The sequence below is a fragment of the Bemisia tabaci genome, chromosome 2 (genome assembly GCF_918797505.1).
Source record: "Bemisia tabaci chromosome 2, PGI_BMITA_v3".
Lineage (NCBI taxonomy): Eukaryota > Metazoa > Arthropoda > Insecta > Hemiptera > Aleyrodidae > Bemisia > Bemisia tabaci.
The window spans coordinates 45,512,022-45,537,774 of record NC_092794.1 but is presented as its reverse complement, the minus strand read 5'-3'; the positions used below and the strand labels follow the sequence as shown (position 1 = coordinate 45,537,774).

Below are 25,753 nucleotides of genomic sequence, written 5' to 3'. Positions count from 1 at the left end.
ATTCCGAGCTTGCACCGATTGTGAGATAACCTCAGTCCTGTCTCTTCGGTCGGAGTACGTAACTTGCTCTGCCACCGGCATCAACACCGACCGCTTGCAAAACGCCGATCTAGTTCTGGTCATCGTGTCTCAGAGCTATTAACTCGTCGCCCGATCTAAGTGTGAGTGCTGTTTACATATTTTTGTTTATTTTTTATCGCCCTGTCTTCCTTCGCGGTGTTGGTGTTGGATCAGGCTCGTGTACGGAAGGAGCTCGTCGGATAAAGCAAATTGAGCACCTTTTTGATTTATTTTTCATCATTTTTTAAATAGTCCATGAATTCGTGATTTAAAGAAACACAATTATGTTTTGTGTTTTTTTTTCTATCTTCTTCAGGCGAATAGGCCCATTTTATGAAAACGAGCGGCAGTATCGCGAGGGAAAAGTTTCATATTCTTATCACCTTTTTATTTTTTTTAAACTTTCCACTACTAACAATCAGTTTCTCTTCTACAAAATATGGCTCGTGAGGTTTCCTCAGCGAATTATTAAATTAAATTGCAATTAAATGCATTTAGGTACGGAACTGAACACAAGTGCCCAAGTTTTTTTTTTTTTTTTTTATCACTGCAGTCAAAGTACCTTGGTAGTAAATCTATACCATGTAATTTCGAACGATCCTCTAAAAATGTTTAATGAGCAATAGTCAATCTATGCGAGCTTTCATAGAGTCACTAAATATTACCACACGAATTTAAAACGAATTAAAACTGGGATGCACAGAAAACTCAATATTTAAGAACCTAAATCATCGCGTTTGGGAATGATCCATACCCATTTTGGGCCGGTTTTATACTACCTTCAAAATTTTTGAGCTATATTTCTCAACTGAGTACTTCGGGATTGACGCACTTCAAGCGAAAATTCCCGACTTTGAGGAGGTCTACCGTCTGCAATAGGTAGATATTTCCTCGAAATCCATCTAAAATACCCCATTAAAGCATATCGTCACTATGTCACATGAAAAAAATTTCACATCATAGGTACTAATCATGTAGCAAACAAAATAAAAATTTGTTAAGTACCTAAATTATTTTTTTTTTTTTGTCGCACTCTTTGCAATTCAAACAACGGTAAAATTTAATGAAGAAACCACTTTTCAACAAGGTGCGCTGTATGCAAAATCACTGAATATTGATGAATACCTACGGCACAGATCGTAACTGGTAAACCAGATTAATTTGAAAATTATTCTCTGCTGAGCTTCTGAGCAGGCAAGTAAAATTATTTTGCATGTATCTGGTGATAGTTTTCAAATTAAAGTGACATTAGATCACCACATCTTGTTCCACTCGCTGATCGATTCGGAGAGTTGACTCAAACGATGTTGCTCTAAGTTTATGCAAGAGAAATGGTGAGTGTGGCCTTCTGCCTGAACTTAATATCCGAAACTATTGGTGCATGTAATATGCATCTGAGAGGTGATGTAAAACTATTGATTATTAGTCCTCAAAGACGTACCTCGCAAAACGGTAAGTCAATTTTTAAGGTATGCACATAAATCGAATTTAATCGAATTTTCCACTAAAGGGCATGATATACACAGGAAAAGAGGACAGGAAGCCCTCGAAAGACTCGGAAATTTCACATTTCTTTGGAGAATTCTGCTACATTTTAGCGTGCTTTTGGTGGATCTCGGGAATTTTTTTACTCTTTAAGTGGGCAAATACCGTGCATTCCTCAACAAAACAGTGGCGTACACTGAAAAAAATGGTTACATAGTGAGAGTCTATACTGATTGGAAAATCCAAGGTATGAACTGCTCGTACATACGGTCTGGCTTTCACGACTAGAGCAGAGATGTGCCGTAAACATGGCGTGTATGGAAAAGCATGTGTATGAACTTACCATTCATACGGTATGGACGCTGGGTTCACACGGTATAGACGCTGGGTCCACACGGTATAGACGCTGGATCCACACGGTATGGACCCAGGGTACATACTCTTCGTATGTAATATATGCTCATACTAAAATGGACTCTATCTCTATTCATAGGTCGGCATCAAATTTTTCACAGTCTATCTGTGGCCTCGACCCATAATTTATGCAGCGTGAGTACATAAACTTTTTTCAGTGTAGCGGGCTTTGCGGTATATCGCTTGATCTGCCATTTAAATCCATAGAAAATGATCGATAGACAAGGTGCTCGTAACGACCACCTTAATAATCGATTCTTTACCATAGATTCAAATGGGGAGGTATCGATAATCGATCATAACGACTTAACATAATCACGATGATGTCGGAGTTCTCGCTGACGAAAGTTCCATATTTGTGGTATGTGAGATACCTTTTTTTTTCAATGGATTGCGGCACACTTCTTTGGCCAAAAATAAATAATTATTTGACAATCAATTAATAAAGTGGACTGAATGAAATACGTTAGTGCAAACTCTCCTTTCTTTCTATAAAAATTGAAAGAGGGCATTTTTTGGCCCTACTCGTGATTCTGGTGACTCCAGAAATATGAGTTGTTTTTTTTTTTTTTTTTTTTTTTTTTTTTTTTTTTTAATTGTTTACGATTCAAAGATTCTATCTGTGAATCTCAATTCGTGCGTTTAGGGTGATAAAGTTAAAATTTTATTAAAAGAGGAAAATAATAAAAAGAAGGGAATTAAATAATAAAATATCCAAATGACTCTGAAATGTTAGTATTATGGGTAAAATAATTGGAGATATTGAGCAGTTGTATATGCCTCTTCAAAGGACCAAAAGAGGAAACCATATATTTATTTTTCAAGCACGAGACATGTCTTGATTTTTTGATTATTTAATGTAAAATATGGCCAAGAAGATTTTAACTGCAATTTAAATAATTTAGACAGTGTGGAGCCGGTTCTGAAGGTCAAAATGTAAATTTTACACGACTGTAAACCGTAAAACTATGCGCTTGAGATGCATTTATGCATACTTTCTGAGGAAGCATATGAACAAGTGAAAATAAATTTTATGAATTATATTATATGCGGAGAATAATGAACCACTGGGCTGGATATAAAGAACTAACTCTGAAACATAATTTCTGATCATAATATTTTAGCGCAGAACACGTTAAATGTGTTATGACATCCTAAAATTGACTCATTGAGACATTAGATTTACAGATGTTATTGGAAATGATTCATGCCGTATAAACTGCCCGCTTCTAGAAAATAATTAAAATCAATGTACGTCAAAGTGACGACTTTCTAAACATTCTTTCATAACTAGTGAATGACTGACGTTTGGTTTTTCAAAAATATATATTCTCTCTATGGTACGGCACTTCTCAAAGGTATCACTTGAACATTTAGCACCCTAAGAAAAGTATTTACTAGTAAAGCACAGTAATATTAATTTTTTTACACCTTCGACTGTTATAAACTGTCTTTTTGACACAGGGGAAGCTGAAAATTGCTAATACGGAAAATACAAAATTTTCCATTTTTTACTTCAGTTTGCAATAAGGAACTGTACAATTTCTGGCTCATCAATAAGTAGAGGCATAAACGCGGATCTAGACGTTTCGAACGCGGTTGGCGGAAGGGGAGTTCGAGGTACTTTCTCCGGAAAATTGTTTAAATTTTAAAGCATCTAATATGCAGCTTGAACAATTTTTACCGTGAATAATTACTAAATACATGCGTCCTTATTTCCTCTTTCCTCCGTTCCTTCCTTCTTTCTTTCTTCTCTTTCTCTGCCTCCCTTTCTGGGCCAAGGGGAGTGGCCCGCACGCCCCCTATGCCTCCCTTGGATCCACCTGTATAAAGACACCTTTTCGCAAACCTAGGAAAACTTTGGGAAAATGCGTTGTTCCCAAAATGAGTCTGGAAATAGAAACTCCATTAGTTCACAGTAAGTTCATTTTGTAAATTTTGAATATATTCACCGTATTTAATGGGTGATTTTGATGAGGAAACATATAATTTGACGCTTAGTGTCCCATCTCATCCATTGCGAGATATTTCTCCCAAATCGTCTTCGCCAAGGGGTTTCAACTATTCTGGCTCGTCCATCATTGACTGTACGTAAATGAATAACAACCTCAAGGTAGAGGTCCTCTTCTATTTCCCTCGTATCGCAGCTCTGATTCTATATCTTCCACGGAAATATAATGACGCAGATCGAGGAAGCAGCGAGATCCTAATGGAGCATGACCATGCATTTTGGGACCTCCGGTTTTGGATGCAGACTTACCTCGATTACATCGCAATTTTTTCAATATTATGAACGAATCCTCCGAGATTTTAAAAGAAGTCTTATGGTTAAAATGTATTACAGGGTCATACCTCCAAAAAGGGTTGGAGGTGTTAACAGTGAGCACCCCCTCTTTTTCCCGGATCTAGGGACCTCTCCTAGGAGTTTAAATAAAGTAATGTCAATCGTATAATATTTTAAGCACTTTTGGAAATTTTAGTAGTACGCAGATTGTTGGTTATGAATGGCGCAGCAAGCAGTCCACGATCATAAAAATAATCAAAACCACGTATGTTGGTGGCAAGGCCCGAACTTAACGAATATAGCTTAATTTTGCTGATTAATTTGACGATAATTTGAGTAGCTTCCTTCCCTTCCCTAGTCTGACCCTTAATGTAGCTACATATCTGTCTACTTTCATCTTTCTTGTGAGTTACTACAACATGTCCTCGTAAGTTTTTCCGCTACATCAACCTGAGTGTTATAAAAGTGAGCAAGGTATTCCTATTTTGCCACCATTAGTGAAAACTTAGGAAGGCCAAGTATGAGCCTGGGACAGGCGCCCCTTCATATATGAAATCGTATAATCTGCCCCCCCCCCTTCTCCTCCCACAGAAAATCTGCACAGAAGTGAATAGCCTCATAACCGGAGCACTCTCTCACTTTATCGTATAATATGATAAAAAACAGTAACAGGTCTGAGATTTTTTCAAGGATTATTGGTAGAGTTGAACTGTAAGTCTAAATCAAATTCATTGCATGAGAATAGCCTTAAAACGGATCTAAGAAGGATTAATTTTCTAAAATTATCCGGGGGAAAATTTTCGAAATCCCCCTCTGTATTAGGAAGACTCATCAGACCCCTGATGTAAAAGTGGAGGGCAAAGCCACCCTCTACTCACCCTTCACGAGGCCCTACTGGTATTAGCCCCCTATGACATTAATTAATTCTGTACCTCAGATTCCGAGGGACACAATGTATTTTGAGGGCTTGCACAGAAAAACATGGAGGACCAATTTTTTTTTCAAAATTTTAAATTTCAGGGAATCAGTAATTTAAAAAAATAAGAAACTAATGAAAATTTGTCAAATCATGCCGCAGAGGAAAGATTCAATTTTTAAAAACCCAAAAAATACGTTGTTCCGAATTCGGAACGCTATACCATACTGCCGTGATAGCGAAGGGAGCCGTAAGTGCAAAATTTTCGAAATCGAGTTTTCTTCAAAATTCGTTTAAACTCTTTTAGATGAAATTACTGAGACAGCTAAAACAGCAAAATTCATCCTAATTTAATGAAAACAAGACATATGAGAAAGCCGTAAGTGCACAAAAAATGACAGTTTTTCTCAAGACAGCCGCAGGTGCATGAGAGCCATTGAAAACAGTGCTTTCCAGTAAGGTGCCGCCCTCTCCTGCCAATTTCTAACCTGAAAATGTGTTTTTTGTGCGTCCAAAACGCAACCACGAAATCATGCAGAAGATAGCACTCACGGCTGTCTTGCCTAACAATAACCTAGCATGAAAATGAAAAATACCCTTTTTATGTAATCGAAATAAAATCAGTCGATTTTTAATAATCCATACGATTTCTAGGAGTCTTCCGGACGATAAGTGGCAATTTGACAAAGAACGGAGGCTTCTTTCAATAAAATGTTCTTGTCAGAAGCTTCTGAGCCCGTTTTCTCAAAACTTCATTTTTGCACCATAGAGTACATAGAGTCGTAATGTAAGTGGGTGAGCTGGCGCCACTTTTAAGCATTTTCCAGGTCCCGGATTCCGAGACTCCTGTGTGACGCCGGGTCACTTTTTCGATACATAATCGATTGTTTGCGATACACGGGTACTCAACCATCCGATGTAAACAAAGAAGATAGGAAACACCCCGTATTCCACTCCGCCATTTTGGATCGAACATGTATCGAAAAAGTGACCCGAACTCGGCGCTCACCGAGCTCGGAACTCGTCGAGCAGAACATGGCGCCAGCTCTCCCATTTACATTACAACTCTATGTACTTACTCTATGTTTTGCACTTACGGCTCTCTTCGCTATCACGGCAGCATAGAGGGCTAAGTACTCAAATCCGATCATAACTTTTCCAGGGGAAGGGAGGGGGGTAGGCCCCGGGGAACCAAGCCCATACCACCGGACTACTCTCCGCGGCGATGTTGACAATTAACGAGCCCAGTCAAGTTGTCAAGCGACATACCGTGACCGAATCGCGATTAATTATTGCGTCAACTCGCACGCACTGTGGTTCGAGCCAGTAGCGTGGCGTGAATTGCGATATATCGATTGTTATGCCATATAAACCTATGGAAAATGATCGATAAACAGGGTGTTCGCAGCGAACACCTTAATGATCGATTCTTTACCATAGGTTTAAATGGCATAACAATCGATACATCGCAATTCACGCCACGCCACTGGTTCGAGCCGTAACGCCGGCGTTCCGCTGCGATGAGTCGTTGCACTGCACATTTGGAATACTTACGACCTACCTCAAACTCATTGTCTGCGTTCCTCGACTGATGTTATGATGAGATACTTATGGGATGCTCGATGAATATGAGAAAAAGTCTCTCGTAAGAGCGAGAAGCGGTTGAATCACAAAATCGTTTCATCATTTTGCTGTTGAGATAAGGTATGAATTCATCATTGGGTCCATGACCCCCCACCCTAAAAAAAAAACTGTCGTTTTCCAAAAATCACTAACGAAACTTTTGAATCAATACTGATAAAATGAGGGAGCTCTTCTCTAAATTGCGCTGAAGGTGATTCGATGGACGCCATATTTTGTGTCAGAACGGCATGCGATATATCGCATCAATTGGCTCCATTTGTTCAGCTACTCGTCATTTTTTTAAAATTTTGTTATCGCAATTCTGTTGTCAGGAGACTAAAGCACTCACTTACCAATTTTAACAAATATATTCAATGTAATAAAGGCGTCGTTTTTTAGAGAGAAAATATAGCTTTCGAGTGCAGTTTCGATATCAGTGTCGAATGCGATGTTTTCTCTCTAAAAAACCACGCATTTATAACGTTGACTTTGTTTGTAAAAATTGGTAAGTGAGTGCTTTATTCTCCTGACAACAGAATTGCGATCTCAAAATTCGAGAAAAATGATTAGTAGCTGAAAAAATAGAGCCAATCGATGCGATATATCGCACGTCGTTCTGACACAAAATATGGCGTCCACCAAATCACCTTAAAACTTGCAGTATACTCCAAAATGTGACTCCTATTTCGTTGACTTGGATGAGTAGTATAAGTTGTTTATTTATTTATTTTTTTTTTTTTAGGGGAAAGGGGGATGATATGAATTTGAAAATTTGTCATTGTTCCACGGATTGGAAAAAATAAACAAAATTGATGCTTGCGAGGCCAGGGTATAGAGTAGGTACGCATAAGGAAAACCCATGATCTCCCAGGAACAACATAAGATAAAGATAAAGTTATAGTGGGTAAAACGAAAACCTGAATTTATATGCGGCAAAATAAGAGGACACGCGGCTGCTTGGTTTTAAGTCGTGAGAATTTGTTGTCAGTAAAACGAATTGGAATTGAGGAAACGGGGAACCCCAAAACAGGAAAAATAAGTATGATTTAAAGCATGTTTTCAGACACGTTTCATTGGAAAAAAAGGAAACTATATATTATGAGTGCGAATCATGGAAGGCAAGTCCCTGAGGGAACTCTCTGTGAAAAAGGCACTCACACAATGTAATCCAAGTGTGGGGGAACTGCCATACACGTGCAAAGCCAGGACAATATTCTAAAATCTTTCATGTATAATTTTGATCAAGACGGCGATTGATTTTCCACCCCAAAAAGTCCCTAAATCTTTTATGAATTGAAAAAAATTGATATCTTTATTATCATTCATACATTAATGAATTATATCAGTTGTCAAGCTCTCTGCTGGCCTCTAAATTTTAGTATCTGGAGACAGTTCGTTCTACCGTTTTACTTGACCGATTTTCTACGGTTTCTGCATTTATCGACAGGTGACAGTCCCTAGATGAGCCCGCTTCATTCAGATTTTTAAAATATTTGTATGACCCAGGTGTTTGTATAGCGCGTGGTGAAGTTGTGAATTCTCCCATTCATACCTAAGCAATTTAAAATTCAACTTTTTATCACAATTAATTTTAGCGTTCAGGGCCAATTTTCCATGATTTTTGCAGCTATTGACAGGTGATAGTCCCTAAATGAGCTCGCCCTAGTTAAATTTTATAAATAAGACCAAGTTTTTCTTTTTATAATCACGCCATCAAAATATCAACTGCAATAAAAACCGCAATTGCAACCGTTCTAAAAGTGTTATAAAAAAAATTCCCTACTTGGCTATATATTCTTCTTTTTTAAAATTCAGAAGAGTTTTCTCGAAAAATTCCCCACTTCATCATAACTTTATTATTTTTAGATAATTTTAAAAAAATTACAGACGTGAATTTAATTAAAATGAAATTTTCAAAAAAAAAAAAAAACAAATAAGTACCTATAAATAAAGTAAAGATGATGAAAAGTAAAGTGAAAAAAATTGAGGTGGAAGAGAATGAGAAGGAGATGCATTGGGCGAAAGAAAGATAGAGGCAAACAATGCACTTGTCTATACTTATGTTTTTATTACGTACAAAGCAAGAACATTTTTACTTGATTTAGCTTCAATTAAATATTCTTCTCAAGCTCAGATATTACCTATGAGTTAATTTACTCACTAACAGATGATGCGAGCTTTCTATGCGGAACCATCTGAAACTATGAAAAACTCGTAAAACTTGAGTGCCTTTGCCCGGAGGGAAAAAAGTCATCTTGCTCGAATTCGTGTCTATCTTTATCCGTCTGGTGACCATGCACGCGGTCAAGTTTGGTAGGGGGCAACAATTACAGGACAGGAACTGGTTCGAAATTAATGGCCAGACGGGGACCTTCACCTTCGTACGGAAACTAGGTGCCCGTTGTTCAATAGGACAGAAACAGGTCCACATTTTTCGGCGGCGGATAGAGCGATTTATGTCAACGACTTGTCGAGCAATTCAAACCGCGCGAATGCTGTAAATACTGACACGATTAAGACCCGTGTTGTCAAATTCACAGCTCAAATTGCGCTTGTGATTAATGCACTTACTCGCGTTCCTCAGTGTAGACTTACATAGAATATTCAAACCACTTCTTGAGAAATGAGGGGCTTGGAGGACAAGGCGCGTAAGTGCAGTTTTTGCTATTTCGAGAAACACGTGTTTCAAATTTCGAAATTACACGGATCCTCATGGAGGAAAGAAAGATTAAACTGACTTTTTGATGCTTTAAAAATTGAATTTGGGAGCGAATTTTTCATCGGATATGCATTCAGACCAGTTTTACTTGAGATCATTAATACATCAATTTTTTCAAAAACTGCACTTACCAGGGTCGGACTGGCTCGCACCTGAGGGCGTAGACCCTTGGCTAGTTAAAGGGGCGTGATGTGATATTTCCTGGTTGAGCATTCCCTACGTGGAGAGTGGTTCAGAAAATTTTTGCAAATCAGTATAAGTTTACGCTATTTTCAGGTTCGGAGTTTATTAATCGCACGGAGTAAAAATTGCAAAATTGAACGTGAAGCACAGCATTGAGAGCTCACGCTTCGCGTCATCGCGCCTTCAATTTTTCGGATGCAGCACGGACGTCCATCAAGTACGAATAGTTGTATCTCTGCGCCGTCGTAAACACGCATCCTTTCCCTCCCTCTTTTTCCGTATTGTGTTTGTTTCCGTTTGTCTTACTCGTAATGGTGCTTCAAGTACTACGTGAGTAATACAGCTGAATGTAGGAGAGATGTCTTCAGGCCTTTTTTTAACTTTTCTCCCGAATCAGAGCGACGCTTCATTGACAGCATAAAGCACAGCATTGAGAGCTCACGCTTCGCGTCATCGCGCCTTCAATTTTTCGGATGCAGCACGGACGTCCATCAAGTACGAATAGTTGTATCTCTGCGCCGTCGTTAATGCGTATCCTTTCCCTCGCTTTATTTCCATATTGTGTTTTTATGCGTTTGTCTTATTTGCAATGTTGCTTCAAACTAGTGCAGAGCATTGCGAGTTCACGACTCACGGTATCGCGTCTTACATTTTCCATATGCAATGTGGACATCCATCTTGCGCGAATAGTTGTATCGCGTTTACATTTTAGATGTCTCTTATTTTTGAATTTCGAGATAAATTAAGGTTGAGTTTGCCCGAGCTATGCTATGGTATGTCCGAGGCAACAGTCATTTGAAAAGGAGGAAATATGTTTAAAGGTCTCTTCAGAGGTCTATAAAGGATGCGTATGTCTAAAAATCGAACCGACCATCGCTTCTACGGGAGTTACACATAGCGAATGAAGGAGGGGGATGATAAAACGCCTGTATGTCAAGAAGAAGGTGAAAATTTCACAGAAAATTGTTTCCGCTTCCGAAAGTAGTTCTTGGACCTCTGTTCACAATATCATGCGTTAAAGCACCCCTCTTTACTAACTCTCTCTTCTTCCGTTCATTTAAAAAAAATTTCTCACATATTCTCGGTCGTAATTTTTTTCTTCTTCTTATTTTGCCATGTGTAAGAGGGGCACGTTTTCGGCGCGCAAAGGGGGCGTATCTGCCAATGGCAGATTGGCCTTATGGCCAGTCCGAGCCTGGCACTTACGCGCATTGTTCTCCAACCCCCTCACATGTAAATTTCTATAGTTAACACTGAGAAATGGCTAAAAAACATGTTTTAATTTAGAGAAAAAATTTGCTTTTGATCTACTGCACATATTTTTAGTCTAATTTTTCTTTGCGTAAAAGAAAAGCTTTCATCGGAAAAGCGTTCATTAATGACGTAAAACTCAAGGGGGGGGGGGGAGTTATAAGCCGGCGTTACGCTACGTTACGGGGGACCGGGGGGACAGTCCCAGTGTTACGTAATCGTCCTCATTCCTAGGCGTCGATTCATTCTAATGCCTCAATCTCCTCTTACCCTTTTTTTTACAGAAAGTACCTGAAAAATTCGTCTTGGTTTCATTCTTACTGGGTGTTTAGTTAAATTTGAATATTCTTTTATATCTTTTAAACTTTGTCACGCTGATCAGTTACAAGTTAAAAAATGTCATGATAGGTAAATCGCGCAACCATGTGACGATACTTTTTGCTGGCATGATTGATGAAGCAGCGGAAACAAAGCAACGCGAAAGATCTTTTCATAAAAACCGAGGAAACTTGCACCCTTTTTCTTTTGATGACCGCTGTTCGGTCTTGTTATTCAGTATTTTAGACGCCGATAAACCTGTATGGTCCATTAGTAGAAGATTTGACAGCTGTTATTATTTCTGGGCGATTTCCTGCAAATTTTGATACTCTGCGTGATGACTACAATTATAAGCCCATCACGACTCACTCCTCATATGGCACTAAAAATAGATTTATAATTTCACGAATTTCTCGCTTTCCTTATAAAGGTCTGGCCAATTTGCTTACTTTTAACAAGTGCATTTTTAGCGGTTCAAACGAAAAATTGATTTCTTGACATGAAGCCATCATCAATTTGAATATACGGAATGGTATCTTCATTTGGACTACATTTTGCAATTAGGAACCATAATTTTTAACTCAGTTCAGAAACATCGTATGTACCATTAGCTTTCCTACGCACATAAGTGTTTTTACAAATGAGCCAGAAATCATAGTTCCGAATTGCAAAATGCAGTCCATTTTAACATCGTTCATGACTCGCCAGACGATTCATGACGGCTGACGACATCGTCCATATTAAATGTGATCTTAAACTTTCAAGGCCCACTCGTGGGTGCCCACGAATCTAGCCACTTTAAACGAAGGGAAGGTGGGGAGTAGGGCTATTCCCCGAAAAATGACGTATATCGCATTTGGACGTATTTCTGCCAAACGGAACTATGTGCATTAAGACATGAGCCCTGAGACCCATAAGAATATATGCATAACAGGGCTCACGTCATAACGCACATAGTTCTGTTTGGTAGAAATACGTCCATTTGATCTAGATTTTTACACGTAGGTAATTATCGGGGAAATGAAGCGGACGTCCCGTGCCCACTTCCTCTTTGTGTCCGCCAACGATTCACGGAAAGAGCGGATACGCTACAAAATTTTGTGGCGATATGCAATTCGATTTGTAGAGTGTACTGCTGGCGTTCAATGATACTGAAATTAAAGAGCTGAGTTCATTGCCCGCGCTTAAAAAACAACAAATTTGGCTCTTTTATGAGCCTGTGTTATTGTGCGAGCGCCAAGAGGACTACATGCGTTCGAGTGACAAGTTACAAGCGTATACGAGGAGACGGATTATAATGTAGCGACAGAATGAATGGATGAATGAATGAATGAATGAACTAATGAATTAATGAATGGACATCATGGATGGTTGCATAAATGAATACATGCGGTCTGCATGACTCCTATTGGCGGTCTGAGATTTAGCTGCCTTGCTGTAGAACACATTTTAATATTACTTTTATTTCGCTCAAAACATTCCCGAATTTTATTCAAAACGATTAAAAAATGAGGCTTTTCCGAACGTTGAAAGGAAGAGTAAGTATCTATTTGAAGAGGGAGGGGCAATGTTGCTGAGCAAAATTGATCAGAAAGAGCTATTCTATAATCACATCGTAAATTATTGGCGTCAACACATTAAAAGCAATAAAAATACAACGTGAATACTAGTAATAATAATTAAGGGAATTGGAAGGGGTTGACACTACATCAACTTCCTGAGATTACTTTGGGCTTTTCTTCCCTTATTACCGACTAAAAATATCACGAAGAACACAATAATTTTAATGGTCCATCGTGTATAATGAAATTCATCAACTCGGAGCCATATGGATCCGGTGTTGTTCTCAGTTTGATCAACTTTTATGCAACACATAAACAAGAATTTTTGTTTACATTAATTCATTATAAAGTTCATGTTTTTAATTTTTTTTTCTAGCCTCAAACAGGCATCCCCTGAAAATGACATCTAACGGCACAGCCAACGGTACTGTAAATGGTGTAGCAAACGGCCACACGGAACTGGCGAATGGTGAAGCGGGTAAAATTCTCGATGGAACCGAAAAAATTAACAAACTGCCAAAAGAACCAGGAAAACTCCTCCTAGAATTAGCGTGGATAATCTTCATTGCGTTTCCCATGATTCTGCTAGCCTTCGTCAAGAAGTTCCTTCCTCCACAAAAGAAATCTTTGGGCGGAGAGACAGTTCTTGTAAGTCCCTTATCTATTGCTTCATTCAATTACCTACGCACTCCTCATAAATCGTCCTTAAAACCCCTCTATGGCATGTAAGCAAAGAACAAGATGTCTGTGCTAAGCATGACTCGCATGAGGTACATTTTGCGTTACCCTTCCTGGAATTAAAATGCTCACAGTAATTTCGAAGAGGCGGAATGCAGTTTTATGAGGATTGTTTGTCTCGCTTAATGTTAAACTCATGAGCGGAGGAAAACGCCGAAGAGAGGAAAAGTGAGCAACAAATTTTATGCAGAGTGGTCGCTGGTCATATTTCATACTTGTGTCAAGTAGGTATCATAGATATAAATGAATACAACTGTTTTCAGTTCTTTCATTTCAATAACTTTGAGATACATAATCATTCACAATCACACTGACTCCAATTATAATATTTGGAACTTCTCGGTTTTGTTTTCCCCGTGAAGTGGTGTGGACCCAGCACTGCGCTTCTCCACCTTGTTATAAACAATTCGGGCCACTTCTTAGTGTTTTTTTCTCGTTGGTATTATAAATATGAATTAACACAACCGTTTCCATAGTTCTTTCATTTCCATAACTTTGAGATACATAATCATTGACAGTTTCGAGGGTCTGCGAAGCGGACCTTAGAGGGCCCAAAGCTCACTCAGGGGGTTGGGCTGCGTAGCGGTCAGGGAATGCACACCCTAGTAACTGATGATTGTCTAATACAACCACCCGTCGCAACCAATTGGATCGTTAATTTTCCCCTTTGTCTATCGCTTTGTCTATCAACGTCAATGATAAGCCCACATGACTGAGACCTAGAATACCATCATCTGATTCCGGACACTGAAAAAAAAATCTCGGTATATTTACTAAGAAAAGGGTAAAACTACCAAGAACTCAGGGTTCTATTTGATCCCAGTTTTTTCTTGGTAAAATTACCATTTACGGAATTGGTAATTTTACCCAGAAATCTCGGTAAAATTATTGAATTTCTCGGTAATTTTACTGGACCCCGGTAAAAACGCCAATATTTTTTATCGACTGTGGTAAAATTACCGAGATAAAATGGCAAAGTTACCGGGAATTGATTACCAATAAAAGTGGTATTCTTACCTGAAAAAAAACCTAGTAAAAATACCGGTTTTTAGGTAAGCTTACCAGTCTGTCTTGGTAAAATTACCAATCATTGGTAAAAAAAAGTGAGATGGTAAAGGTACCAACGGACCTTGGTAAAAACGCCGAGAATTTTTTTCAGTGTAGTCCCGCGAGGAGGGTAGAATTGGTACCTACCCGATATCAAGGTGACGTTTTTTGACCAACATCTATAAAAATGAGCATTAAACCGCTTTTTTTCTCGTATGTTTCAGATTACAGGAGCTGCGAACGGCTTGGGGCGGGAGCTGGCCCTGCAGTTGGCGGAGCGGGGCTGCCGACTGGCCCTGGTGGACATCGACGAAGCCGGGGTAAAGGCCGTCGCTGAGGAGATCAACAGACGTCGCGCCAATGCGGCCAGGAGCTACGTGGCCAACCTGGGCAAGACGGAGGCCATCCGGGAGCTCAGCAAGCAGATCCACGGCGACTACGCCCGCGTCGATGTCCTCGTCAACAACGCCGGAATCATCTCCGGCGGCTGCACCGTCCAGGAGGTCAACGACAAGGACCTCGACGCCATGTTCCAGATCAACGTCCTCAGCCAGTTTAGGGTGAGTCCTCAGCACTCTATTAGAGTCCCTTTATACCCAGAGTTAAGACAACTCACTTTTGGTTGGGCCAGGGTTGGGCTGAAAGTGGCCTAAAAAAAAATCCAATTCTGATTGGTTCTCGCTCACGGAGGCCGAAACGAGTGCACCAAGATGGCGGTACCTCGAATGTGAACAAGAATAATGAAAATATTACCTAATTGTGGTTTATCAAGAGCAAATTGTTATTTCCATCGGTCCAAAATGAAAATAGATTAAGAAATTATTCACAAACCAATCTCATTTTCTTTTTAATTGATCAATTTGTTGATGTTGTTGTTTTTGTGTGACAGACATCGCAGGATTCCTGATCCTTATCCCTCAATATCGTTCGTTTGGGTGCACTCGTTTCGGCCTCCATGGCCAGCCAAGGCCGGCTGCCAGTCAGCTGATAATCGAGTTGTCTTAACTCTGGGTATAAAGAGACTCTACACTCTATCAGAGGGTTACTTACGTACACACACCATAGAGTAGAGTACCTATATTGAGAGAGTATGGCCACTGGGCACTGGTGTCACCACCTCTGATTGGCTCAGCCATCTTAGGCTGAATGGAGCCCTTAGGACCCAAAAATGGCGGACGCCATAAATTAATGTAATGCAAAATGACTCAAAATGTAGTTTTCTTTGCTTATCGTAACGAGAAATTCACCCAAATGCACTATTGCGACTTCTTTACATATTTTTGAGGCTAATCGTGTGCAATTTTTGAGAAAAATTATCTTAGATGTAGTAAGGTTGGCAGCAATTGGTGATAACCGTCAAAAGTTGGCAATGACTCCCCTCCCATCCACAAAAACTAAAACAAAGCACCGCCATTCTTGGGTCCTAAGCCTCTCTATATGGGGCCCAGTGGCCGTACTCTCTCAATATAGGTACTCTACCATAGAGTACAGAGAGTCGCAATGTAAGTGGGCGAGAGCTGGGCCATGTTCTGCTTGACGAGTACCGAGCCCGGTGTGCGCCGAGCTTCGGTCGCTTTTTCGATGGCGGTGTGGTATACGTACCTGTCTTCATCGTTTACATCGGATGACCGGGTACCCATGCATCGATAACGATGGATAATGTATCGAAGAAGTGACCCGGCATCACACAGGAGTCTCGGGATTCGGGACCTGGAAAATGCTTGAAAGTGGCGCCGGCTCTCCCACTTACATTACGACTCAATGCACTCTATGTTCTTGCAGTAACCAAAGGAGACAAACGGAAAATAGAATGATCATATTGGTTGAAATTGCTGATTCTACATACTAAGGGGGAAGACGATGGATTAACCAAAGGGTCTCTCGTAGGTTGCCGTAAGCCAGTCTATTACTTACTTCCTTTGCCCATTGCAACTAACCACTTCCACCTAATGGATCGCGCAGTTTCCCAGTTTTTTTGTTTGTCTATCGCTCTGTCTATCAATGTCACAATCAGCCCGCTGTTTGCGAAACTCAATATTTTGTCAAAAATCCGTTACATGAATGTCGCGGACGGCACAAGAAAGCCATAGCGCCTTCATTTATTGTATAAGCAACACGCACATCCATTGAGCAGGAATAGTTGCATGCAGGCCGCAGGCCCTGAACGTTTGAAGTTTGCCAACATTCCTCCGACGAAATATCGAATTTCGAGAGCACCCGGTCGATTTTTGAAGTTGATAGACAAAGTGATGGACAAAAAGAGAACGGAGTGATCTCCTTTGTTGAAACGGGAGGTTATTACAGCCAAAGGGTGAAGGGAATGACTAACTATAGGGTCTCTCCTAGGTTTCCTTTAGTCAGTCTATTACTTACTTCATTTTGTCCATTGCAGCCACTCGCTTTCGCAAATTCGATCGCTCAATTTTCCATTTGTCCTCTTTGTCTATCGCTTTGTCTATCAATTTCCATCATCAGCCCATAGATTCGGAGCCGTCTATAAAATATGTAAAGCTTCATTTTTGTGCCTCAGTACTGGTTACCAAGAAAAGCAGCTTTGTGTTCGGTTCTTTTTTGTAAACGTACTTACATACGAAGTGCACAATCAAGCAGCCATCTCAGCATCTGCCGTGGCAGAGACCTTGAATTTAGTGAGGTTACTCAGCAGATAAAAAAATCATCCTCGGGTCCAAATCAAAGCCACCGAAACTGCCGCCCAGAGTTGCAGTTTGCGGCGGGAGCTGAGAAACGCATGACATCGAAATTATAAATGACGTGACGAAGCAACAATAGTTGGAGTGTGTCCGCAACTAGAGAACCTCTAATTTTAGCGAGAGACCCCTGGAGCCTACGGACCACCACACCTACTTGCTCATGGCGCGTTACCGTGAAGGTGAAGGGCATAAGTTCATTACAATATTTCCGAGATATTTCAATTTTTCCCTGTGCAATAGCGCACTCGAAGTGCATGCCTAGCGTATTGATTTTCCCTACGTTTTCACGGGTTTGGTACGGGAGAACCATTCAGATTTTTTGCCGGGTGTCTAAATGAGAGACAAATTCAGAACATATTGGTATTGTTGCGCTGTCGTTATCTGCAGCCTCGGCAAAATATCGATTCGTCGTCCTTCTGTGGGCTGATTATGAAAATGGATAGACAAAGTGATAGACAAAAATGATAGGGAAAAATGACGGGATCTTATATTGGTTGAAACGGGATGTTCTTATAGACTGAGGGGGGAAATATTGGACGAATAATTAAGGCGTTGGGTGCGAAAAGGGCATTTCTTGGTTGCAGTGTCTCAAAATCTTCGCTTTCAAATTGTATTCTAGAGAGGAAACTACCCAGTGATCTCTCTGGAACTTTTCGTTTTTAGCATTGTATAGTCATGAAGAAAATTCAGTAAAAGTTTCAACGAATTCCATACAATTTCTTTTAATTATAATGCATTAAACGTTAGCGGAAATTCCGAGACATGCACCGCAACCGGAACCAAGAAATCGTCACCTTCCAGGCAAAGTATCACAAGCGCCATGCGACGTTTAAAAATTTCCGCCGCCATTTTATTTCTTTACTGAGAAACTGTTGGTTGAATCTGTTTGGAAATTTCACTAAATTTTATCGGCAGCACAAAGAAAATTCAGTGAGAGTTTCGGACGTCTTTGTTGAACAATTTCTCTGTAAAAAAATAAAATGGCGGCGGAAATTTTTAAACGTCGCATGGCGCTTGTGATACTTTGCCTGGAAGGTGACGAAATGTCGTTTCTGCAGTTTCGGCATCCGCAGCGCTTCAGTTATTTATAATAGTGTCTCTCGAGGGTTGCCGTTAGTTAGTCTATTACTTACTTACTATGTCCATTCCACCACTCGCTTCTACCAATAGGATCGCTTCATCTCCTTCGTTTTATTTGTCTACAGCTTTGTCTATCAATTTCAATAATCAGCCTGCTAACATGGACATAATTACACCCCGCGATAAACCCTGTCGCCCATACAATTCCATGATATTCCGGGCTCATCTTAATGTAGGTATATATACAGGGTTATTCAAAAGTCACGCACCACCAGGCCATAACTTTAGTTCGAATTATGATATCGATTTGCCGTTTAAGACGTTTTTCCTCATATCGAAGGGGGAAATTTTTTAGGTACTTTCCAGTTTTTGATTCCCTCGGGGGAGGGGGGCTGGGGGTACCTCAAACATTTCAAATGGCCACCCCCCTCATGGCCAGTGGTGCGTGACTTTTGAATGACCCTGTATACGCCCTTTTATCAGTTGGGCGACGGACTCGATGGATGAGTTAACCACCACGATAAAAAATTCTCATTAATATTTTGCGCGGAATATGATGGCGTGCATTGGACCTCCTCAAATACAACTTGAAAATCAGGACATAAGTTTTTTGCACGTCGATTCATACTTCACACTCACGAAACACGAAGGTTTACTCAAGTAAAGTCAAGCATGAGCACTCGACTAATTTCGATTCAAGAACTTTCCTGTGTGGTGATGATTTCAATCAGCCAAAAAATATAGTAAAAAATAACATCATCCGGGAGAAGGCTACACAAAACGAAAATTCATTAAATTTTTTTTTTTGGCTACTTTTCCTTGACTTCAGTTGTTTTTTATTTGCTCAGCATATTCGATTTTTTTTTTAAAACGGCTGAACTGATCAACGTTGTTGATTGCGGTTTTACGCAAGTGAGAATTTTGAATTTTCCTTTTTATATGCGCATTACTGGATGTCAACTTTTTTGGTCAAAACTTTAAGGTTCATTTTAAAAATTTTCGATATATCCTTGACGAGTTTTGTGTGAAATTTTGATGATGATAGGTGCGTTTTTGAGGTCTAGTTCTTACCCTGTCTCGTTTAATGGTCATCAAGAGTTAAATGCATTTTATCTTTTTACAGATGATTCAAGAATTTTTGCCTGGTATGATAAAAAGGAATCATGGACACATCGTGGCAGTATCTTCAGTCTCATCGTATTGTGGTCTAGGAAGAGCATCAGTTTACACCTCTACAAAATGGGCCATCAATGGTAAGTACTGATCGAAGGACGAAAAAGTGACAACAAGGATAAAATAATCCATGTCCCGCTGTTTGTCTGTAATGAAAAAAGCCTAGATATGGATATCGATTCAAGCTCAATGCCTATAAATCAAATATTTAGAGGCATTTTTCAAATTGAAACATGGCGATCGGCTAAAAAGCGCGAATTACCGCCATCACTCAACAACTCGGGCGCGTCCAATGATAATAATTTAAAAAAAAAATTCTTTCTCCGTTCTCTACTGACAGAGGCGTAGGAAGGGGGGGGGCAGGGGGGCTGGCCCCCCTAGAATTGGAAATAGTATCATCTAGCCCCCCAGAAATTCTGGATGGTGCAAAAACACCTTCTTCAACGGTGAGTCTCTGTCGCCGTGGCCCGTGAGAGGATGCCTTTAAATGGAAAAACCTGTTGAATGCAACAATTTCGAAGTACTTTAACCTTAAAATGCATTAAACTGGGTGATTTTTAGGCAGAAATTGAAAGAAGATTGGCGCCACAAGTGCCTCGAGATGCGCTTAAATAGAGTTAAAATTTCAAAAATTTTCCCCCGGACCTCCCACTAAGTTGGGGCCAGCCCCCCCCCCCAGCAGAATGACCTAGCTACGCCTATGGTTTCAATTTCGCACGCACATTTCGAGTTATTTTTGGAGACGTATTGTCATTTTGGGACCGTACAAAACGTTTTTGGATTGAAGCATCGACGCGAAATTCAGCGATTTGAGTGCCGTACCTTTAATTTATTCAATTGAATGAACTTCTACTCTGCCGAACTAAGGGAGAGCGCCACACGAACACTTAAGAGTTGCCAAATTTCCTTCAATAAAATGTTTAATTTTTGAAGAAAGTTATGAATATTTCTCCTTGAAATTTTCAGGAACTTTAAGTGAAATTGCAAACAACATTATCTGAAAAATTGGACATAAATGCTCATAGATTTACCAGGAAATTCGCGATTATTAATCAAAATTCGGCAACGCCTGAAGGTTCATACAGCGTTTTTCCTTAGCACGCCAGTGCTATGTAGTCCAGTTGATTCTCCTGACGAGACCTTTCAAAACCTACGAGTGCCCAAACTTGTAGAACATTAACAATTCGTTGAGTGACTATGCCGTTTTTAATCTACAACTTTGAATTCCTCAGGTATGATGGAGTCTTTACGAAACGAATTGAGAACAAATCCGGATAACCTAGTGAAGACGACGATCGTTGCACCGTATTTCATAACGACGAATACCATTTACAGCTCAAAAGTTGATCTCAGGTAATCCAGCGAGACTCTGTTTTTAAACTCATAATTCGAGGAAAATAAACTAAAAAGTTCCTGGTCTGCGTCAAATAGAATAACCTGTTCTAATCCGTTATTAACAGTCAAGACTGTCGGGACGAAGTTTAGCCTTGAACTTCATTAGTCATGATTTCGTCACCTCTTGGCCAAAGTATCACAAGCGCCATGCAATGTTTAGACATTTCCGCCGCCATTTTATTTGTTTACAGAAAAATTGTTCAACGAAGATATCCGAAAATTTTACTTCATTTTTTTTGTGCTGCCGATAAAATTCTGTAAAATTTTCAAGCAGATTCAGCAAAAAATTTCTCTGTAAAAAAAAAAAAAAAATAAAATTGCGGCGGAATGCTTTAAACGTCGCATGGTGCCTGTGATACTACGGCCGGAGGGTGAAGATTTGTTCAACGCCTTAAGAGCGTACCAACACAATTCGAAAAACAGGAAAAAAGTTCCGATTCTCTTGCAAAATACAACCTAGCATGTTCTTTTTCGAACAAACTCTTATACTTTTCAATTTAAACAAGTGTTGAGGCATGCTTTTCAACATGGACCGCACGCATACGGTAATTTTTTTTTATTTAATTATTTTTTTTCTCGCATTCTGATTAAATTACATTTGAAAATTAGTTGCCTGACGAGATCAGAAAATTTTGGCTGTGCTAAAAAATATTTACCACTAGAAGGGATAAGAGGAGCTTGATTGGATTGCAACTTTGCGAAGTTTCTTCGAACCAATTATTTTGGTATTGTAAATTTTAGATGATTTTCATCAAATTAGGAAGAAAATTTACCAAAAATTTATACAGGGGAAGTAAGTTTTTTCTCACTGATATTGCGAGTTTGCATAAATGCAGAAAAATGTCGTCGAAGATGAAAGTAGAGGACATAAAATGCCAAGGCATAAAATGAGTCACTCGTCAGAGAATTGTGTTTTTATTTTTCCAGATTATACATGAGCAAAAAATAATAAGATTTGTTCAAAAGCCGAGATCCCCGTCCATTAACGGAGATATCACGCTTCAAAAAGCACGGCGTATGATGTCATTCACCGCGGTGGTGCATACTAATATTTCCTCCACCTTCGTTTCATCCGTGTTTGAAGTGGAGCAACCATCAATATAAAAAGGTGCATCACTGATTGATAAATTTATGATAGAAGAAACCATGGTCTACAATACCGCGGTGGATGACGTCTCACGCTTTGCACTGGAAAAAAAAGACACATTGGATCTAGAGCCCAGACTCTTAAAAACATCGACAAGAAAAAATACTGTTGATTCAATCGGATTTTTGCTTAAATCAAGAACGAAGCCTCTTAATTTGAGCAGATTTCCTCTTGATTTAAGCAAAAATCTGATTGAATCAGATTCAATATTTTTCTTGTCAATGTTTTCAAGAGTCTGGACTATAGATCCAATGTGTTTTTTTTCCAGTGTGTTTTTGAAAGGTGACAACTACGTGACTGAATGTAGCAATTTCAATTTTGGGAAAAATCTTATTATTTTTTTTGTTGATCTGTTAGCTTGAACCATCCAAATAACGGTCCTGTGACTAAAGGACCCATCTGTGACCCATTGAGGGCACAAAATTCGCTGGGAATCAACGAGTAAATGTCCAAAAATGATGAAGAACGTTTGCATTTCACAATTTAAAAGCCTTCTTTCTCACACGTTCCTTCTATCGATGTTTTTAAAAACGAAGGCCGATACTTTTTTATAGGATACCTGCCATGCCAGTTGAAGCCACCGCGAGAGAAATCATCGATGGCATTGAACGAGACGAAATTGAGTTCAGCGTTCCAGCCCATCATGCAGCATTTTGTACTATCTTAAAGTAAGTGCGTGGTTTTTACCATAACTAATCAGGGATCTCTGAAAATGCAGAGTTGAATCCGTGCTTTCCATTCCTCAATGGAAAATTTGCATGCACATTTTTTATCGTTTCATCTGAAAGTTAATTTTATGATAATAAGCAATTGCAACACAACAAGTCGTTACAACACAACGATTACAGACGACGACAACACGACAACACGATTACAACACGTACGATACAAGTCGTTGCTTTACCATACATTATTTCTAACTTATGATAATTGTATATGTTTCCTCTAATTGGAAGTTGCAATAAATAAAACTCTTTTAAAAAAAAAAATCTGAAAGTGCTTAAAGAGCTGATTTCACAGAATTTTTTTCTGACATGAGAAATAGTTTAAAAACAGATTTAAAAGTGAGAAAGCGCACCATCTAGCGACGTCGTCCAGCGGCATTTCCCATTTAAACACACGTATTTTAGCAGATCAGATCATTTCGTCATATCTCCTCCAATAGTTGTTCAATTCATGAGCCAAGGGTATCGTGATCAGTTCACTCAGTAGTTTCCACTCAAACACGAAATTCGTCAAATTTCAGACACCTGCAAATTCTCCATTGACTAAATTGATAAAAAAAAACACCGAGCACGCATTTTTTATTATTTTTGCACTTTATTAAAAAATCATTTGTTACGCATAACCATAGGCGAGACTTCATTTACAACCATGGATACGGTTTTCCCGAACATCAAACACAGCTTCTCAAAAACTGAGTGCTCATCCTCCGGACCCCTTTCTGAGATACCCGCTAGCAACCCTCTGGGTGGCTGTCTGGGGGGCTGTCTAGGGGGCACCTGCCCCACCTGAGGGGGCCTCAAATCGACGCGCCGTGGATCTTCAATGATGGTGTTACCGAAATCATCTATGACTTCTTCAACAACTTCCATCGGTCTTCCGAAAGGGGGTCGTAGTGCTCCTAGGCGGGGTTTCTTCAGAGGTGCGGGAGCCTTTTTTGCGAGGCGCTGGAGCTCCATGTCTTTTTTCAGCTGCTGCTCCTTCAATCTCTCTTTCAGTGGAACGGCTGAAACTTGGAAGATCAGTGCTGATATGCACGCCATCGCATAGATCCAAAATATTGATTTGATTTTTGGAAACATTTTCCCGCACTATGATTCAAAAAATTGTGCTGGAATATTTAAAAGGGACTTTTGAGAGATTACCGTTATATCCAGAGGTTATGTCGTTTTTACCACACGTCACCACAGTAGAAATGCAAGGTTGAGTCTCAATATTTTTCTGCAACGGTATTTGAGTTTCTAGGTTATGTTTTTACACACGGGAGGTAATTCACAGGTATAAAGAGCACTGATGATATAGCGATAAGGGTATGCGAAAGTTATTTTTCACGAATGTTGAAACTGCAAAATCACTAGTTTGGTCAACGTGACTTCTTTTCGTGTAAAAAATTACGATGACACAAAATTTTGAAGACACAGGATATTCTCATCGAGGCGACACACTGAAGCGCGGAAGTTGAAATTAGCCGACTCACTCTTCTGAAATAAATGAACGAAGGCTCAGCGCAATGAATCACGAAACCCTGTTTTTCGGGCTTGCACTGGACCAAATTTTCGGCCACTGGCGGCGCTTGAGAAATGCCTCGAAGATTTCAAATTTTGCGGCGGCGATATGACACCGGGCCTTGATAGTTCAGCGAAGAGGAGCAACACAGTTGCCGCACTTTAAAAATATGCTTCTCCTCCGCATTGGAATCTCATTCGACAGCTTCATTTTTGTGTGCGGTCTCTCAACGTTGAGATCAGCACGTGTTTATCGGCGCTTCAGCCAGATGCATGGGTCAGCACTCCGCTTGACGCTGAGCGTGGGGTAACGCTAGTAATTGCGCAATTTACATCTGCTGATCTTTAGCAGTGTTGCCGCTTCGCGGTATGTTTTCGCTATTTCTCCATCCAATTTAATGCTTGAATATGATTGTTTTTCTCAAAATGACAACACTGGCCGAGGACCTCTAGGCTGTGCCTGGTTTCATTTTTTCGGCCTCTATGCACGCTATTCTCTTTCTTCGACCTACTGTTTTCTTCTTTCCCATTCCCGACCTTGTCCTTACTCTCTTTCTCCGAATATGATATTATCGTTCTGAGCGTGCGGCGGCGCGGCGTGGTGTCTCTGTGACATTTCTCGAAGATGCCGACGGGAAGATTGTAAGCATTGCTCTGAGAGGCGACCGCTCATTTGACGAAATTTATCAATTGCGGCTTGCACTTGAGGAAATCGGTGACTTTTTAGAGTCTTTTTTATTGCGAATCAAATTGCCGAAAAACTCTCACAGAAAGAAGAAGAGAAAAAACACGTGTTACACATGAAAATTTACAGCGATTTTTCTCGTCCATAACAGTCAGGTGACTAGCGAAAACACAGGTGCATTAATTAGACCAAATTGACGATTTTGATTTGGCCGATGTATTTACTGTATTCTTTTTTTCCCTCTTTCAGACTCCTGCCTATTGAATTGAAGGATATGATTCTTTCAGTGTTGTATACGAAGGTTTTACACGTTTCTGACGACGAGAGAGATGCCCTGCGCAACACAAAAATCTTGCGAGGTGAGGTTACGGATGAATTCTGCAAAACGACTTGAGTGGTATACGGATTTCCTTTATTTGTGATGTGTTTTACTTTAAGATATTTAGAATGTACATAATTTATTTTTACACATAAATTGATTTTATTTATTTGAATATTTTTGTGTTTGATTTTTTCCCGTTTTGCATTTATTACATGCTTATATGAGCTAAGTGGACAAAACGAATAAAACTTCACGAAAAATTCTGGAATGCATATAGAACTCCTCGCACTGAAAAAGTGAGAAATTATGAAGCCAAAATCCTAGAGATTAGATTATGTTTAAAAGTACGAAGATAATGCATCATAATGCATAATGCATCTTCAATGCAGCCTAACTCGCTGTATATTAATTT

At 39.7% G+C, this 25,753-nt stretch overlaps 1 protein-coding gene across 1 annotated transcript; it reads left to right on the top strand.

The window, feature by feature from the left end:
* On the top strand, positions 1-25,513 carry LOC109040111 (17-beta-hydroxysteroid dehydrogenase 13). The gene is made up of 7 exons (XM_019055918.2): positions 1-161; positions 13,192-13,463; positions 14,825-15,160; positions 19,515-19,644; positions 20,797-20,917; positions 22,661-22,774; positions 25,269-25,513. The coding sequence occupies exons 2-7, from the start codon at positions 13,215-13,217 to the stop codon at positions 25,411-25,413; spliced, it is 1,095 nt and encodes a 364-aa protein (XP_018911463.2). The 5' UTR covers positions 1-161; positions 13,192-13,214; the 3' UTR covers positions 25,414-25,513.
* Positions 25,514-25,753: the final 240 nt, after the last annotated feature.